Source organism: Quercus robur, chromosome 6 (assembly GCF_932294415.1).
Source record: "Quercus robur chromosome 6, dhQueRobu3.1, whole genome shotgun sequence".
Lineage (NCBI taxonomy): Eukaryota > Viridiplantae > Streptophyta > Magnoliopsida > Fagales > Fagaceae > Quercus > Quercus robur.
The window spans coordinates 16603636-16623531 of NC_065539.1; the positions used below are offsets into that span (position 1 = coordinate 16603636).

At 35.4% G+C, this 19896-nt stretch overlaps 1 protein-coding gene across 1 annotated transcript; it reads right to left on the minus strand.

The window, feature by feature from the left end:
* Positions 1-4243: 4243 nt before the first annotated feature.
* Positions 4244-16716, minus strand: LOC126733009 (probable cytosolic oligopeptidase A). Its single transcript, XM_050436121.1, has 17 exons — positions 16285-16716; positions 16016-16183; positions 15535-15658; positions 14820-14896; positions 13985-14128; positions 13643-13873; positions 13485-13575; positions 12717-12838; positions 10440-10547; positions 10107-10352; positions 9812-9957; positions 9296-9413; positions 5694-5853; positions 5556-5587; positions 5333-5398; positions 4679-4750; positions 4244-4525 (listed from the first exon to the last, which is right to left on the minus strand). Exons 1-17 carry the CDS (start codon positions 16699-16701, stop codon positions 4433-4435), a joined length of 2415 nt encoding a protein of 804 aa, XP_050292078.1. The 5' UTR covers positions 16702-16716; the 3' UTR covers positions 4244-4432.
* Between the last annotated feature and the right edge of the window lie 3180 nt (positions 16717-19896).

Genomic DNA, 19896 nt, shown 5'->3' on the forward strand with positions numbered 1-19896 from the left:
GAAGACCCATCAGCCCCAAGGATGAAGTATAAAGTAATTAGGCCAGAGAAGTCCAAGAGAGTTAGTAAAGGCCCATGGGAAAGTAGAATTGAAAAAGGGTCGAGGAAGCCCAAGGAAAGCAAATGGGCCAAGGATGCCCAAGAGGGAAATGGGACAGAGGAGCCCACAAACAGTGTAAGAAAAGGCCTAGTGAACACATTGAGTCACTAGGAGGGAAATAAATAGCAGGCCCAAAAAAGCCCAGCAGGATTGAGTTAAACAACATTACAGCAGGAATAGCAGAGTGATACGGCAAAAAAATGCTAACAAGGCCACAGAGTGAACATAGAATAGGCCGGGGGAAGGAAGGCCCATGATCCAACAAGGCCCAATCCCCAAAAGAAGCAAGTCATAAAGAATGGTAGATTGGAAAACAACCCACGCCATAAGAAGTCAAAAGTGCATGGCAGAACGTACAAACCAATCTCCAGAACACGACAAATGCATGAGCGGTGGGTAAAAAAGGTGAAGCACGCGCGAGACCCAGGCACCACCAGCCTATTCCCAGCCAATATAGGAAGTGGTGGATCATGGGTCAGAGGGCATGGTCTAGTGGTGGGGAGAGGGAAAAAACCTATTCTAGGGTTCTTGTTTAGGCTCTTTTGGGGGAAATGTCTTGCTAGGATGACATGCTACCCAAAAGAAGTAAGGATGTGTTGGAACCACCAGGTGCATGCCATAAGGGATAGAGAGAGAGAGCACACACATTGTAATGGGTAGAAAAAGCCACAACAAGCAAACAAACAAAATAGCATTTTTTATCTAGCAGAGGGGAGCGGCATAGCCAACATAGGTAAGTGGTGGTGGCTAAATCACTAATGACCAGTAAGTGGTCAATAAGGACATCCACACCAGACAAAGACACTTAAGGGCTAAAACAGTAAATATCAGTCACGGCAGGCTCTATAAAGGACCCCTTACTATGCACTGAGAAGGGAGATTCGAAAAATCACAGTAATAGGAATTTTTAGAGAAAAACATAACCCAGAAGTAAGCATTGAGAAGGAAAGGAAGTAAAACAAAAGAAAAAGAAAACTAAGAAGTAGGAAGGAGAGGAAAAGAAAAACAGAGAGTTTACAATGGCAGGCATGCACCAATAGGTTGATTTCCTCTTTCCCTCAATAGCTTTGCTCTCTATAAAAGACAAAAGTTTTGTATTTGGGCATGGACCATTTAGGCTTGTTCTCTCAAAGCAATTAATTTCTTCTCTGAGATTACTCGTGTTGAGGAAACAGTTTTTCCCTTCTTGGTTTCAACCCCGTGTATTACTTGGCGTGGCAGACTAACGCTTTGATTTTGCTAACTCTTTTTTTTATCCTTCACTTAGCTTATTCTGTGTACAAAGAGCCTTTTGTTGCTCACTTTTATTTATTGTGGCTAAAAGTAGTGATTGTGTTTCTTATATCAGCTTTATTATATCTGCCTGTCATAACTTACTTACAGTGATTCTGCCTGCCATGGGTTTGTGATTAAACTCTGGCGAACGGGGCATAGTTTGTGTACAAGCCGGACCAAAGTGAGTTATAATTGGACCGGTCCCGACTCCCTTACTTAGAACATTTAGGCCAAATACCGTAGGAGGTAGTCCAACCCAACATTGCAAAAAATGCCCACTACAATCGGTATCTAAAAATTTCTTTTTTGTTTAAATTTAAATTTGGATAATTGTGTTGATTTTAATGACTTTTTTTTTTTTTTTGTTCTAACAATTTTTCAAAAAGCATAACAATATTCTCTAATCTTTTATATATATATATATATATACACAAACCATGGTGGGATTAATTTTTTAGGAAAATGTTTTTTTAAGTCTAAATTTGTCATAGTCAAGCAAGTAAACTTAGACTTTAATATTCATAAAAAAGAAAGACATTATCAATATTTTTCTTCAATAATATTTATGGAGATAATAGTTTTGAACAAAAGACATCAAATTAATTATAAACTTATTAGATTTATATATGTAATAGGATGCTAAGTTAGACTTATTAATAGTATAAATATAATTTAATAAAAATGAGTAATTTATGAAATTTGACTAAAATATTATTTCAGTCTACTATCTTATCATCTTATACCAAATTATAAATTAGTGACGTCCACAAGTCGATCTTGGTCGGGTTTGTGACTAACCTAGAATCGACCCGATCACTTTGGGTCCTTATATCTAGACCCGCCATAGCCCACATGTAAAAGGAGTTGGTTCAGGTGGTCGAACCTCATCGAGTACCAGTTAGTCCTCGGTCAAAGTTGAGTTGGGCAAAACTCCGCCAGATCTTACCGAAATCCGTTGGATCTGGCCTAGATTTGGTGAGATTTGGCTAGATCTCGGCAAATCTTGAAGAGGTTAGGCCAAATCTCAAAGAAATCTTGTTGGATCTTGACAAATTGGACAAAAAAGAACGGCAAACCACTTGTCTCGACAAAGAACAACGATTTTCTGGTGTATAAAAGGTCGGATTGATTGAAAATCAGATTTTCATGCTTAAACATGCCAACCGAGCCATCAGGTGATGGGGGCAGAGACCCACCGTCGACCTTCACCAGCATTAGGTTGGCCAATTTTCAAACCCCTATTATAAATTACAAATTCAAGGGTTCTATTACTTATAGTCACCTAATAGATGAATAGTAGGAGCTTTGTCAGTGCTTTCTTGTGTAATCTTATGTAATCATAGTTACAATGTATAAAGCATGCCTTGAGTAGTTGCAATAGCATACTTTTTTTATAATGGAAATTGCAATAGCATACTAGAGCTCCTTTAAAGACACTTAAAAATCAAAACTTAAGCAATCTAACATACATCCATCCCTCTTTTTTTAAGGTGGGGAGGGGGATGTTGACTATTGACAATATCCTTATTTTATTGTTCCATTTTTTCTTTCTCATTTTATGTATATTATTCTCTTCTTTTTAGGCCAAAAAAATTTTTCATATAAAACTTCAAAATTCCTAAACTAAGCGGGTAGTAAATTTCACAATAAAAGATAAATCCATTGGTGGTGTACAGCATACGGCCCTAGGCCCATCGGGCCTTGGCCCAGACACACCCCTAAGACCGTCTTAAGCCCAAACTCAATGGTATGCCCGTTCTATTGATCGCAAGCTAGACAAGCTCATGTTGATCATGTATGGATTGGCCGAGGGCTGTACTGACCAGGGGCAGCCCATGACCTTGGCAGCTCAATGTTGCCTTGGAGAATATCGCTGCCGAGCAACCTTTTGGAAGCTAGAACCAATTCCAATACTATTACCACAATTTCCAAGGAAGTATATTCCTTATTAGGAATAATCAAATCGGACCCCACCCACACGAGTGAGACCAAAGGGTGATCATGAGCACCCTACCAACCTTAAGCTATAAATTGGAGAAAGGAGCGGAGAGAAGGGGTTAGTCATTTGGAGCGAAGATAGGGAGTGGAAGAGGGAGAGAATACTATCAACAAAGGGCAACTTAAAGGGAGAGAGGGAAAAGGATCACAAGAGAATAGAAGTGTATTTTAGAAGCTCAATTGAGAGCTACCCATAGTAGGAAACCCATAACCCACGATACAAATAAATTGTGAGCCCACCACTAGGCCCAGTCCAGTGTGGAAATTTGGGCACGTACAGGTGGGCTCATGATGGATTGCAAAATGTCCTGCTTGTTACAATCCCGTTTAGCAAGAGCATCCATTGCTCTGTTAGTTTCCCTGTAGCTTGAGGAAAGTTGAGAATAGTCCTCAAGCTGAGAATAGTGCTGCATTCCACCACAATATGTTGTACCAGTCAACTGGAGGTATAGTTGCTAGAAACAGGGTTTACAACTTTCTTAGCATCTATTTCCCCCACAAGCTATGATCAATCAATCGATATTCTGCATCTACACTGGTCACAATACCGCTCTAAAAAAACCCTGGACCAAAGCACCCTCTACATTCCAAATGAGGCATCTAGCTCTAGTCACAAATTCCAAAAGGATGATCCATTTGCTACATGTGGTTTGAACCAAATTTGAAAAATATCAGCATGAGCTCATGGAGAGGTACGTGAGGAGGAAAGAAAGTGGAATTCAATAGCCTTCCTAATGCACTCCTCATGGATTTTTTAGTTTGGCAATTCTGATTGAAAAACAAATTTATTTCCATCTAACCAAAAAGTCAACTATCCGAACAAGAAAATAACACCTCGGTAAATGTTATGATGGTAAGAGCCAGATGAAAAGGTCCCATTCAAACGTACTTGTACCATTAATTTCACCCATTTGAGAGATCATAACTTAAAATTTATTCTAGGATCTTTCATTTTGGTGCAGAGCGGTTAAATTGATTTATTTCAGCCAAGATGTACAATAACATCAAAAACCAAATAAACAAGTATATGCATGTTCTTTGTGACAATTAATGTTACGACTTATGCAGAGGCTGTGGCTGGGATGGCTAATAACCCATTGTGCCTGAGCAGTGCCTCTGGTGAAGGTTCTCTACCACGGAATTCCACAAATACCTGGATGCAACAACATAAATTATTATGAAAATCAAAGAAGAGAAATCTCGAAAAGTACAAGATCAATCAATAAACTACAATGCAATGAATTAAGATAAAGCCCTCCAATGCTTATTCAATTAGAAAACCAATGAAAAGAAGTTTTTTTCTAACCTCTTCTGGTGCTTTGCCACCTCCAAGAGCAAGGATTGTTTCTCGAAACCTATGCCCTGTTTCTTTCACAGCCTATTGCAAAACATAAAAATCACTCCCATTATAAAATGCCACAGAGTTCTGACTACTAATTATTGAGAGCAAACCTATAAAAGTGTTTTGTCTCCAGAATTATATGTGGTGCTAGGGCTAAAAAGTCAATATGGACATTTGTATGCAAACTTAAGGCTAATGACCCCAAAACGACACTTCAATTTGGGATGTTTGTCTCAAGTTGTACCTGGATGCCCAAATGCCATGGTTAAGGCCTCCCTATCAACATAGTCTACAATCTATAAATAATTGCTACTTATCAAATTTTCATATTGCTTTATTACATAACTTGACTAAATTTGGAGATGATCCACAATAATTGACAAAATTTGTGAACCCAAAAATGCAATGGACACCGAGTCTTCAACGAGGTGCCCCAATGCACCATCATTCAAACAAGAAACTATAAATAAAGAGATCAACCTGGTGCAACATGAAGATGATATGCTCTAATTTAGAAATTATATTCTGTATGAAAATGAAATTGGAATAGATAAAAAAATCAAGGTAAGTTACACGACTATAAAGGCCTATCTTTCCATACAGCTCTTTTGGACTTACTTTGTTGTCATCCAGTCCAGCATCCTCAAAAGCAGAGAATGCATCTGCCGACAACACCTCAGCCCACTGCCAAATGCAAAAATATGGTATCAGAATAAACTCAAAGGGAGGAATAAACAAAGGAGTTAACACGCAACTGTACAAAGCATGCCCAGTGTTCACGAAAGAATCACACCATATGAATGAAAAAGATAATTATGAATATTACAGGAATAGATAATACCTTGTAACTAAAGTATCCAGCCGCATATCCACCTAATATTCACAAAGAGTTTATATAAAAGAAAATATCACAAGTTTAGGTTTCAGTTAAAGAAGTAAAAATGATATTGAGACAGTAAATTTGAGAGGGAGAGCAAACCTGCAAATATGTGGCTGAAACTACAAAGAAACCGGTCTTCTGGTAGTGGCGGGATCACTTGCGTCTTTTCAGAAACCCTTCGATCAACATCATAGATGGATTCTGACCCACCAGGAACATACTTTGTATGAAGCTCCAAATCAACACTGGCAAATCTGATCTGTAAAATTATAATAGAGGCAAAGAAAATAGAAGTCAGTCATGTATATGAACATTATAGAAATTTTAATTTATTACTTCCCACAGAATCACAACCTTCACTCGTCAAAACATAATCACATAATGAGGAATGCAATTCTATAATTATGACTTCCATGAGAAAAATGTAACATTAAAATCAAAACATATCAAAAGAAACAGCAATCTAATTCTTGTTCAAAGTTGAAATTATGGGAAACAAAAATATCACAAAATAAATAAATAAATAAGGGATTCGTGTCCAACTTTAAATATTTCCACCCATACAAAAGATCCACATTAAATATGAACATCTTTAAAATAACTCATAAAGATTATCATAAATGTGCTTTCTGACTTCCCACATCAGACATGTTTGGAGTCTTTCTCCAAGATAAAAGTATCAATCTTCCTCATTAGCTACAACATCATTGACCTCCCTGCCATTGGATGTAGATCCCGCTCTAATAGCTCCGAATTAATTAAATACATGCATTAAGATACGAAGGCTTCTTATTCCACAACAACGAAAGCACTCTTTCACTCTTTCATATACTAGGGGATTTCACTTGGAAAAGAAAATGTTCCATACTAATGCTAATGGATTCGGGTCCATAACCATGGGTTCCAATGTACGAGATCTTGTAACACTTACCAATGAGGCCCTATCAATTAGTATTACACAGAAGAAATTAATTCTAGATACTAATATAATTAGATCTGCTCTTTATAAACAAACTTGGGATTTGCGATCCCAGGTAAGATCAATTCATGATCATGGGATTCTTTTCTATCAGATAGGAAAGGCTGTTGCACAAAATGTACTTCTAAGTAATTGCTCCATAGATCCTATATCTATCTATATGAAGAAGAAATCATGTAACAAAGGGGATTCTTATTTGTACAAATGGTACTTTGAACTTGGAACGAGCATAAAGAAATTAACAATACTTCTTTACCTTTTGAGTTGTTCTGCTGGATCGGTCGCTCAAGACCTTTGGTCTTTACTCGAACCCGATGAAAAAAATGGGATCACTTCCTATGGACTCGTTGAGAATGATTCTGATCTAGTTCATAGCCTATTAGAAGTAGAAGGAGCCCTGATGGGACCCTCATGGACAGAAAAAGATTGCATTCAGTTTGATAATGATCGAATGACATTGCTTCTTCGGCCCAAACCAAGGAATCCCTTAGATATGATGCAAACTGGATCTTGTTCTATCGTTGATCAAAGATTTCTCTATGAACAATACGAATCGGAGTTTGAAGAAGAAGGCGAACGAGAAGGAGTCCTCGACCCGCAACAGATAGAAGAGGATTTATTCAATCACATAGTTTGGGCTCCTAGAATATGGTGCCCTTGGGGCTTTCTATTTGATTGTATTGAAAGGCCCAATGAATTGGGATTTCCCTATTGGGCTAGGTCATTTCGGGACAAGCGGATCATTTATGATGAAGAGGATGAGCTTCAAGAGAGAAAATTTCTTGATGACGTAATGTAGGAATTAGGACTTTTAGAAATTTGAAACTAAATTAGGAATCTTGATGAGATTGTGGGGTACTTGAATAGGATATGACCTTTGGGTGTTCAAATAAGGTTAAGTAAAAAAAAAATTGGATTTAAATGGAGTTTATTGTTGTTTGGTGTAAAAACAGCAAATTGCTAAGAAAGGTCCCAAGAGAACTTTCTATCATGCGTAACATCCCAAATTAATGCTTGAGTACTCAAACCAACCTTCCCCCGCCTCTTATAAGTCTTTAAAGGGGGCTTCCAATTATGTTCCCCATCAACATGAGATCACCACTTTCAAATGCCCATCCCAGCACCAAACCTTGTCACAAGGGTATGCATTTAACACACCAACTAGATGAACCCAACCTAACCCAGCTTAAACCAATGCCTTGGGTTGGTTTTTATGGGTTGATGGGTTGGGTTCTAGGATTTTCTTTTAAGTTTGGGTTAGGTTGGGTTCAAATTGACAAAATTTTCAACCCGAATAACTTGACCCAATCTAGTTATTGATAGTTTTAAAATATATATGCATCTTGAATTTGTTGATTTGATTTATTTTAGATTTTGGGACTTAGTTTTAATGAATTTGGTATATTAGACCCAATTGTGTAATTAAAATCATGTATTGAATTATAGGTTTAAGTAGTTAGATGAAAACCCAATTTCTTAAAAATTTTAAGAGGCCTAACAATATTGCCCCAAATTGATCCCTAATGGTTGAATTGGGTTGGATTTTAGAGCCAACATAAGTTGGGTTGGAGATTTCTCAACCTGAGGATGTCAGGTTGGGTTGAAAAATACCCAAAACCCTACACATGCACACCCCCACCTTTTTGGACCTAATGAGTGCCCGGTTGTAATTTTTTAAGGATGCTCACACCTTTGAGCAATCCTTCATTCCAATATATAATTCTCTTACTTGTATAAAATATAAATAAATAAATAATACAGACACCCACCTTATCATAAGTCTTTAAATTGCATGTAAGATTAAGAATTCTATAAAATAAAATAAAAATCCAATTCCCAAGAAGGATTGTTCATCGAACTCCCACTTAATTCAATACAGACTTAATAGTTCGTTTTTCATAAAGCCCGTCATTTTCAATGCAAAGGCAAAAGACCAGGAAGCTATCCTAGGCAGGTCTTCTTTCCTTTCAGTCTCTTAGTTAAAAATATTCAGAGGGAGAAAAAAGGAGGTGATTGCCAATATCCGCTGGCTCAAATCATACATACCCCATAAGAATGGGGCAAAGGGTCAGATGATGGATTCAGAACTCATTACATCCATTTATATCTTCCAACCAAGGACAGGAGGTTATCACAACAATAGAGCATCTTGAAACACCACCAGACCCATCTAAACATAAAAATATTTGGCTTCCCTTATAAAAACACTAACATGGAATCAATGTTAATATCCACCCCATGGCTAGCTTTTATATTCAATTATTACCCACTATAAAAAAAAAAGAGATAGACTAATTGCAGTGAAAAGGGAAAACTTTTTTTCCCTATAGTCAAGCTGATAGACAATGCACTTCTGTATACAAAAGACAAGCTCACAAATTATGTGGCAATGCTCTCATCTCTATATTTAAGAGCACATTCTAAAGATTTCTAATGGCTTTAACCAGCTTCTATCTCAATGGATCTTCCAAATTTATTCACAGTACCTCTTTAAGACTTAAATGCCAATCACACTCAGTTAAGGCAACACAATGCTACCTAAAGTCCAGATTGTTACAGGCATGCAAAATAGGAACTGGAACATCACATGCCATTTAATATGGAACATGAGTTGAAATGAAGACCCACTTCTAAAATCACATCAGATTACCAAAGGATACATGACAAATAAATGGCAAAAGATAACAGGGAAGAAAAAATAACACCAACCAAACACACAAACCTGGCGAAGACTTAGTGAGCCTGCCCGAAAAGTCCTAGCTGCAAGGAGCTTCAAATATACTTCTTCAGGGAGACTCTCCCCGGTCTCATAATGCTTTGCAATGCTCATCAAAGTATCCCTAAAAAGGACATTAGAAAAAATTAGATGATGACATAAGAATAAAGCAATGAGATGCTAATAACCTGTATATTGTCACATAATAGCACTATATTAATAAGGAAAAAAGAAAAAAGAAAAAAAAAAGTGTCTACATTTCAGTCATTAAACATTAACATCTAGATAAATTAATATCATATGTAATGGTTAAAAAGGTGAGGTCATTTTCATTTACCAAGTACTGGCAGTTTGCATGTCAAGCATCCGTAAAAGCTAGTATTCAACCTGATTGCTTAATTAAGTATAATATGGGAAAGGAGTTGTCTCGTTATGGGTCAGAGTTCCTATTCAGAGTGCACAAATGAGAAGTTCACGCAAATCAAATGCCCCAAAGCTAACTATCTACAAGGACACAATTACCTGTGGTAACACCAGTTTTCCATGAACTGAGAAGGTAATTCAACAGCATCCCACTCTATCCCCCGAATACCTGAAACTAGACCCTCATCTTGCTTGGTCAGCATATGCTGAAGTGCATGACCAAATTCATGGAAGACAGTCTCAACCTGCAAAAAAATCATTAATAAATCTGACAACAAATTATATTTAAAACTCAGAACCACTAGTAATCGTACTTTATTTTTCTAATATTTTTATCTTAGGAACTAGAATTTATAGAAAATAAGCTAAATCCAAAGTGATTGACTTTACTTACCTCACGGAATGTCATTAGGCTTGGTTTGCTCCCCACTGGTGGTGTTTGATTGCACACCATGTGAGCAACTGGCAACCTTGCAGAGGAACCATCACGTGACAACACACGACTTCGACCAACAACCTCATCCATCCATGCACCTCCTCTTTTCTCAGATGACCGAGTATATGGATCAAAATAGAAGTATGCAATAGGATTACCTGAAGAATCTTTGACACGGTAGAATCTAACATCATTGTTCCAAACCTGAAAGTAACAACCATATTTTAATACAAAGCAAAAAATAGTATAACAACCTTTTTTCCTAAGTATGATGTAACTAAAATATAATACCGGAGCTAAACCATCAGCTTGCTCAATATCAATTCCAAACAATGTCTTTGCAAGGTCAAAAAGGCCATCCATAACCTTTGGCAAGGAGAAAAATGGTCGTAGCTCTTCCTGTAGAAAAGAAAACAGGTAACACTGAAATTTCTCCAAGTAAAAAGAAAGTAAGAATTTGGCAACATTTAAAGTATAACTCATTCAAGTACAATACATATTGCCGGATCAAGTTACATTTAAATCACTTAACGTTATATAAATAATATGTATTTTTTTAAAGTATATAAATAATATGTATTGTGTTAGGCTAATTTAATTTTAACCCTACAAACTTCCCAAAAAATAACATGGTATCAGAGCAACCACCCACCACCGATAACTTTGGTATTCTCATCATGTTGATGGTTTTAAGTAGGTAGATTTGTCATAATGGAGGTTTTGGGAGGGGGATTATTTTAGTCATACTGGAGGTTTTGAAGGCATTTTTGACTATTTTGGAGGTTTTAAGTTTATTTTGGTCATTTTGTAGATTTGAGAGTATTGCAGTCATTCTAGAGGTTTTTAGGATATTTTGATCATTTTGGAAGTTTTAGGAGTATTTATGTCAATTTAGAGGTTTCCAAGGTACTTTGGTCATTTTATAGGATTTTGGGTATTTCAGCCATTTTAGAGGTTTTGAGAGTATTTTGGTAGTTTTGAAAGTTATAGGATTTGGTGGAGCCTCGTACCCCATACTTCTTTTTAATAATTAGATCTTCTTTTTAATAATTAGATTTGTTGTTCAATATATCATCTAAATCTCCTATGTCCTCAGCCTTGCCCAAAACATTCAAATGTGCAGTTGGGACTACCTATGCCTTGCCTATTTTGTGAAAATGGCCATTCCTGTACAACAAGGATCAAAGAATGTCTTAAAGCTCGCTTATTTGTTTTCTTAAAAAGAAAAGCAGACCCACCGGTAGACCTAGACTAGAACAGATAGAATCACACTACCACTGCCGATGTCGTGCCTTCACACCCGAGATGCTCACTTATAGAGTCAGTGCTTCTGCCGCTGCCATAAGAAAGAGGGTATTTTGGAGGTTTTGAGAGTCTTTTTATTATTTTGGATTTTGTTTTTGATAGGTAGAAATTATTTTGGAGATTATTAGTAGCATTTCTATCATTTTCAAGGTTTGAAGAGGTATATTGATCATTTTGAAGGTTTTAGGGATATTTTAAGTGTACTTTTATCATTTTGAAATTTTTCTCTAGTGCTTAATGGTGACTCCAAGTAGGTCTAATAGGTGATTCTTAGGTAAGGGTGGCAATTCATGTTCACATGTCAGGTTCGTGTCAGGTTAACTCATGAGTATTTGACTATGTGGGTCAACAGTATCCCGACACGTTTATTAATTATTAAACGGGTCAAAATTCCTCAACCCTAACACGGCCTATTTATTAAACGGGTCAGTTGTATCGACTTGCTTATCAGATTTTATCAAAAAAAAAAAAAAAAAAAAATTTAGTATTAACCCAATTGATTTGAACTATGAAAAACTAAACAAATAGGTTTTTAATATAAAACTCTAAACATCACAAATAATCATTCAAAATTACAGAATATCTCAATATCACAAATAATCAATCACAATATGTCAAACAAAATATACCGCAACAATTAATAAGTTTATATACCAAGGGTTTTGAAGAATATATTGGTAAAATGACATTTAGTCAAAAGGGTCAGACATGTCAAAGGGTTCCATGGGTTGGACATGAACACGGCATGTTTATTAAACGGGTCAGTTATGTCAACCCAAATATGAAACGAGCCCATTAGGCCTCAACTCATAACCTACTAACTTCGTGTCTTGTCATGTTCACGGATTGTATTAGATTTTGCCACCCCTATTCTAGGTTCCTATCTTTTATCTCCTGCTTGGTGGTGAATCCTAGGTTCTATTTTTCTATTTTCATGGTGTGGTGTTGATTTCAAGAAAATTCTAGGTGGTGATTCCTACATCCTATCCTTCGTTTTGTTCTTCTTTGTTTCCCAACCACAAGTCCCCCTCTTAGATTTGTCATCCAACATCATAGACATAACACAAACAAAGAGTCTAGTCTCCATTCAAACTGAAACAAAAGGCATAATTGCAAAATCCAAGAAATAGAAGACAACTATTTACTTACAGTTTGGATAATGGAAGCCAAATCGACTTATAATTTCAAAGCAGCAAGTGATTAGAAATGCAAATTCACGTGTGCATAAATACACACACACACACACACACACACAAAGCCAACCTCATTGATGTCAAATTTTGACTCTCGAAGCCTCTCACTCCAAAAGCTGATATCCCAATGGCTCAAATCATCAGCTTCTTGTGCACCCTGATTCTTGGAGAAAACTTTTATGTCGTCCATATCTACAAGGATCAATCAAAGAGTCCAATCCTCAAGTATTTCCAGCATAAAAAGTATTTGTTGATAATTTTTGAGAAACAATGGATTTAAAGAAGAAAATTTGGGCAGTTATTGTTTTCAAAAGATATGCTAAAGATATATAAAACATAAAAAATTTTGGGTAAACAAAAGCATCTTATTTTGAAAATAAATGTCATAGCTAAACTCACATCGGTATAATAAGTGTATCAAGCACTAATTAACGAAGTAAATTTTCAATTTGCAACATGGCATATGAAGTACATATACAAATGAGAAAACTAAACCACCATACTAGATTTCAAAGACTACAAAAAAAATTAACTAACAATGAGATGCCCCAATAAAAATTATTTAATTTCAAGCAATAACACCTACCAAGAACAAAGTTAATTTAATGTTTTAAAAGGTCATCCAAATAGAAACTTGTTTATAACATGAAGAAACTTTTCTTTTTTTTTTTAATTCGTATGAAGAAACATTTTTTTATTATTGGTAATTAATTACACAGGTACCCAAGAGGTTTTGAACCCACGATCTCATCCTCCATATCACTCTAATGAGGGGAGAAAGAGACATTTAAGCTAAAACTCATTCACAACTATGAAGAAACTAAATACAATGCACTACCTTGAACTGCAGCATTCCAGGAAGCACTACGAAGTTTTTCCAAAAGCTCTTTTGCTTTTTCAACAGTAGCCATTTTGGTTGCCATGCTTACCTGAAAAATAAATATACTTTAGCAACCCTAATAAAAAAATTGTACTGTTAAATATAACAGAACATACCTCAGCATAATTTTTATAATTGAGAAGGTTAGCCTTTTCCAATCTAAGCTTCAAAGTCTGGTCAATTATTGATGTATTGTCCAGATCTCCACTAGAGGCACGCGTTACATAAGCACAGTAGACTTCTTCACGCAAAGATCGGTTTCGAGCATGTTGCATAACAGCAATATAACTTGGAGCATCCAACGTTATTACCCAAGGCCCATTCTCAGCAGTCGCATTTTCATGACCCTGGTGAGATACATTATAAATGCATAAAATAAGATAAAACTAGTTGTAGCAAATTTGAAGAAGGAAATAGAGATTGAATAGCCAAAAGAAAAGGATTTCAACAAGGAATACCTTAGAAACTGCAGCTTGTGCAGCCATTCCAAGAGCCGTAGCAGGCAATCCTTCAATTTCTTTCTTATCTGTAATTAATTTCTCAAACTTCTTTGTGGCATCCAAAACATTTTCATCAAATTTTTGAGATAGCCTTTCCAACTCCTATAAATGAAGTCAAAATGAAAAGTAAGTAAAGACCAAGCCCAGTGGAAAATCAAATCAAAATGAGCAGAATAATCATCACCAATCTTCTTTGGTCCAAGTTAATAATTTGACGTCCACTACCAAATTAGAGGATAAGCAGAAAAATTATAGTTTTCTAATAGAATTTAATGTTAGATCCACCCCCACCCTCCTCAATTTAAACAACAAAGGAGGACAGTAAGGAATGTAGAAAAAGAAGGGCTGGAGAAATAAAGATACCATTTTACAATCTCAAACAAAATATTCATCTATATTTCCAACAAATGCCATGACAATAGCGTATCATTTTTTTTTTTTTATAAAACAATAGCATATCATTGTGGTCTATACTATTCAAGTACGAAATCCTAGCATCATGATTAAATACATATGTATTTATTTCAAATAAAATACAAACGCAACTTCAAGGAAGACAAAAATCAAAGAAACAAACAATGATTCTTCAGAAAATATGACCCCTTTCTCTTAGTTTGGAGACAATAATCATACATTTGTTTTGTGATGTGAGACATACTCAACTAACTTCATGTGCAATATATATATATAAGATAAGATAAGACACTAGTATTTGGAATCTAAAATTATAAATACAAGAACTGACTACTTGATGCAACAATTGATTTCAAAATGAGAGATTAGCCAAGCATACCTGTTCAATTTTGTTAAATTGATCTCTTTTATCATCTTCAAGAGAAACACCATTAAGAATTGCCTCCTTTATCTGAGCTGCATGCATATAAAGCATCAGAATGCACAAGTCCAATCCATAACATTTACAAAACATCATACTATAGGCAGCTGTAGATGATGAACTTTCAATAGAAAACTAGGTTATCCAATTGAAGCATCTTAAAAGAAATCATAAAATCATGGAAATCAAGTTAAAATAACAAAGGTAGATGGCACAAGTTTACAAAATTGTAATTGCCAAGAGCCTTACAGCTTAGTCTCCTTTATAAGAACCAAGGTTTGAATCCACTCTCTCCCACTTGTTGTACAATTGAATTATTAAAAAAAACAGGTTTACAAAATTGTAATCAACATTACAAAGACAAGATGCGTAAGATCTAGTTTAATATATATATATATATGGTATGAATTTACAAAAAGTACAAATGCTATTTCGCCAAAACTGACCCTGATGCATTACACCCTTGACAGAAAAAAAAAAAAAAAAAAAAAAAAACAAAACAAAACAAAACAAAACAAAACCAGAAAATCCTAAAAAGTGGTTCCTTTTTTTAATGTACAAGTGAAAGTGTTCTACCTAATAATTTACAGCCAAAAGGAATGAAAAACAAAAACAAGGTTAAGTGCAGAAACCTCATGAATAATTATGATAAAAGCATTTGACATATACTTACATTCCACAATTCGTTTACGAGCATCACTTAATGTGTTCCAATCAGGGGATTCTTGAATGGCTTTAAACGCATTGTAAAGGGGTTTACTTTGCCCCAACCTCAGCAGAAATTTAACCTTCTCTGGCTGCAAACAAGTAAACAACATAAGCACTAATCAGTATGAACAGAGTGAAAAAAAAAAAGGCACAAATTCATGGACCTGAAACAAATATAACTAAGTCTAAACAACAATTAATCTGAGAAGAGAGCTAAAGCTCCTGGCCTAGCCACACTAGAACTAAGGAAAATATAGCAAATAAAGTCAATAGACAAATATAGTGTAATGCTCAAGATACAGGAATGTAACAAATTTCCGGCTTAGTCACCCAAGAATCAATCATAAAGGAGAAATTGAAGTTTGTTTATTAAGAAAATAGAAAATCCAAAGCACATATGTATAAAATGGCGCTTCACACATGAACATAGAGAAAGTTATAGATACCTGGACTTCTTCAATGGCAGCACGGAGCTCAGGAGAATCCTTGACAGCCTTGAGATGATTAACAATGCCCCAGACCACAGTCAACCGGTCTACGATCTTCTCCAATGGCTCAACCAATCTAGGCCATGATGGGTCCACTGTGCGCTCCAATTCCAATAAATCATCCTCCTAAAAAAACCCATTAAAAAAAAAAAAACTCAAAACCAAACCACAACAAAAATGAATAAAAACAAAAACCCAGAAACCAAAATTGTCCAAAGAGAACATACAAGCTTCTTTAAGAGGGCACGGATCCCGGGGCGAACGTGTTTGGCTTCGACAACATCGAAAGGTGGGAAGTCAAAGTCTTGGAGAAGAGGGTTGCTTTCGATGGATTCTTCCATTGGTAGAGAAGGAGAGAGGGGGGTAGAAGAGCAAGAAAAAGAGGAGTGTGAAAGAAAAGAGGTGGGGTTGGTGATGGTGGATTTGTGCAAGGTTTGGAGGCAGAGAGAGAACGAAGAAGACCAGAGTGGACAGGGATAGGATTTGCGGTATTGTTGTTTGGATAATAAAAGGGGAAGCGTACGTGGGCTAGCCTTTAGGAGTGGATGGATCGAGCGGGAGAGGCTTATGCGTGATGCCATTAACATGTTCACTATAAGAAGGACTCTTATACTTGGAATCGCAAAGGACATATATTGCCTCATTTTTGTTTCGATTTGGTTTGGTTTTTTTTTTTTTTTTTTTTTTTTTTTTTTCCTTTGTATATTTGTCTCCTTTTCCTGCTTCGGAAATCAATCGTTTTCTCTATATGGAATTTGGAAGATATTGTGAGACAATCCAAAAAATGTGGTAGCCACTTTAATTGGCGTACCACGTGAGACTCGTGTTTGTTTTGTTTGTATGTATGTATGTATATGACATGTGTTACGACATTGTCCTTGCCTTGTGGGATGTCTTTGATTGATCCGTAGAAGCATTGAAGCAAAGAAGCTATTACACTTTCATGCATATTAAGTTATCAAAAATACAATATGCTTTTTGGATTTTAAAGTCTCAATACAGAGTAAGGGATAGAGGATCTAATTGTAAGTTCCACGTGTGGAGTTGGAAGATGTTTTTTTCTTGAGAATCAAGTCGGAAGAATTAGATGCAAAGTTAAGTAGTTAACTTTATCATGAAAGCATGTTCGACAGCATCTGCTAATTCACAATTTCACACCCAAATTTGATCTACAAACTCACTTTATTCTATTTTTATTTATTTTTCAAATACACTTTCTCAAAAAACTCTTCTTTCCCTATCACATTTAACCTTTTTTTTTTCTTTCATTCTTTTTTATGTTCCTTTTCCAATGATCAACTTTTGTTGGCTCGGACCATCTTGAACTTGGGTCATGTGTTGGGCCACCCTTCAAAAGGATCATGTGCTAATTCACAAGTGGGGGCACATGTTTGCAATCTTAGACTCTGTTTTTTTGTTGTGTTCCTAAAAATTTATCAAAAAAAAAAAAATAGTGCAGTGTTTGGGCCCAATGGAAAATACAAAATAAATAAAAACATAAAATTCACCATACCAACAGTTTAATCTATATATCTATATATATAATAATAGGTAAAACTGATAAAAAATCCAATTAGATTTCAAATTGAAATTAAATTAGAGTTTAATTTTAAGTCATGTATCCCATCTAATCTAAGTTTTTAAAATTTTGTGTCAAGTGAGTTAATTCAATGTAAAAATTGGATTTCAATTAGAGTTTAATTTTGTGCCATGTGTCCCATCTAATCTAAGTTTTTTAATTTTTGTGTCAAATGAGTTGATTTAGCATAGTAAACTAAAAAAAAAAAAAAAAAAAAAAAAATTGAATGATTTTATATTTATGAGCTTTTTTTTTTTTTTTTATTATAACTGAAAACAATTCAAGTTTATAAGTCATATATATATATATATATATATATATTAATAGCCAAAACTAAGAGAAAATCTAATTAAATTCTAAACTGGAGTCTAATTTTGCGTTACGTGTCTCATCTAATTTTTAAATTTTTGTTTCAAGTGAATTATTAGGTGCAAAAATTAAAGAGTCTAAATTCAATTAAATTCTAAATTTAATTTTAATTGGAGTCCAATTTTGTGCATGTGTTCCATCTAATTTTTTTTAATTTTTGTAGCAAGTAAATTATTGAATGCAAAAACAGAAGAGTGTAGATCTAATTAGATTTTAAATTATATACATGTAATTGTGATTATTTTTAAATGTATCTGTGCATATGCACGGAATTATACACTAGTCTCATTAATCCACAATACCAAAACAAAATGTGATTTCACAAAATATATCCAAAAATCAATTGATTTTTTTTTTTTTTAACAAATGCAGAAGGGAGAGAGAGAGGCATGATTGGTTCATTGTTAGTTGCAGTGGTCCTAGGAAGGTTTCGACATGCAAGGGTTGTTCTAGGAGCTTGGGGCTGGTGGTGGGAGTGGGGGAGGGGCTCAGGTTGGGTTGAGTGAAGAAGCATAAATTGTTTTATGCCGGAGCCCAAGTATTAACCCTTTTACACCCCATGAACCAAAAATTTACAGGTTGACTAGCATTTTCATCACACCAAACACTTGAAAATGGGAAATATTTTTCAAAAAATATGTTACATCAAAGCAAACACAATCTTATAGTATTTGTGGTAGATATGGGGTTCCTAAGCCCTCTTCAAGGCTACTTGTGTTTATTTTAGCACTTAGTCAGTCACAATGAGATTTTCTTTATTTTGTGATAAGGTTTATCCTTTTGATGGTTCAATTTTGTTTGTTCATGGATTTGGGCCCTTTATGGCCTATACCCAAGGGCGTAGCCAAGAATTTTTAGTTGGGGGGCGAATTATGCATTCCTATGTTAGTCATATTTCATAAATATATTGTATATAAAATTATCCAACTTAACATATCATAATCTTTCTAAACTCAAATGAATATATACAAATTAATAAATTTGTTTTTTTCCCAAATTTTTTTTTTATTTTTTTTTATTTTTTAGCTATAAAGATATACAAATTTGTGGGGACTGGCCCAAAATAACAGGTTGGCCTTAGACTCGTCCGAGGACCCCAGCCCATTCGAGAAGTCAACATAACTCAAGCAATCCATGGTCAAGCGTCACAAGAAACAAAGACAACATGTTCGAGGAGTAATTTCTCCTCGGATACTGAAAATTCGGAGCAAATGTACATCCCAACCACTGAGACCCCTATCCTGGATACATGAATAGGAGGGAAAAACGAAATATCTAAGCTAAAGCTGTCACCGCCACATTGAATGCACTACAACTACTCTCCTGACCACATTAATGTGGAGAAGACTCCTAAACAGTGCTACCTTGACTTCCGCAACTCACAAAGAACTGAGAGAGGTGTTTGATGGGACAGGTGCTCAAGTAAGGGTTTAGATGATCGACAAGTGTAAGGTCCAGATGACAAGAAAGGGCCTATATAATGTGTATAAGTCCCCGTAAAAAGGGGCAGAGGAAAAGGGGAGAAAAAGAAAAAAGAGGAAAAGGGAGAGAGAAAGAAAAAAGAAAAAAGAAAAAGAGAGAGAAAAGACTATTGCATGAAAAGAGGTCCTGCTGCATTTCTTTGTATCTGGAAATTAGTTTTTATCCTGATCATTCTGGGAGATTTTGAAACTTAATGACTTTGTTTCTTGTTCATACATTCCCTCAACCCATGCAGTAATCCGTTTAACTTACTTAAACCTAGTTCTTAAACCCATACTCTACAAAAATTCATTGTGTTGGACTTTTTGGACCAAGACTTGAACGATAAGGACTGGGCCACCGAATTGTTCCCCTACAAAAATATATTAAAAGAATAAATTAGCATATCCCATCAAAGTTATGCTCTCAA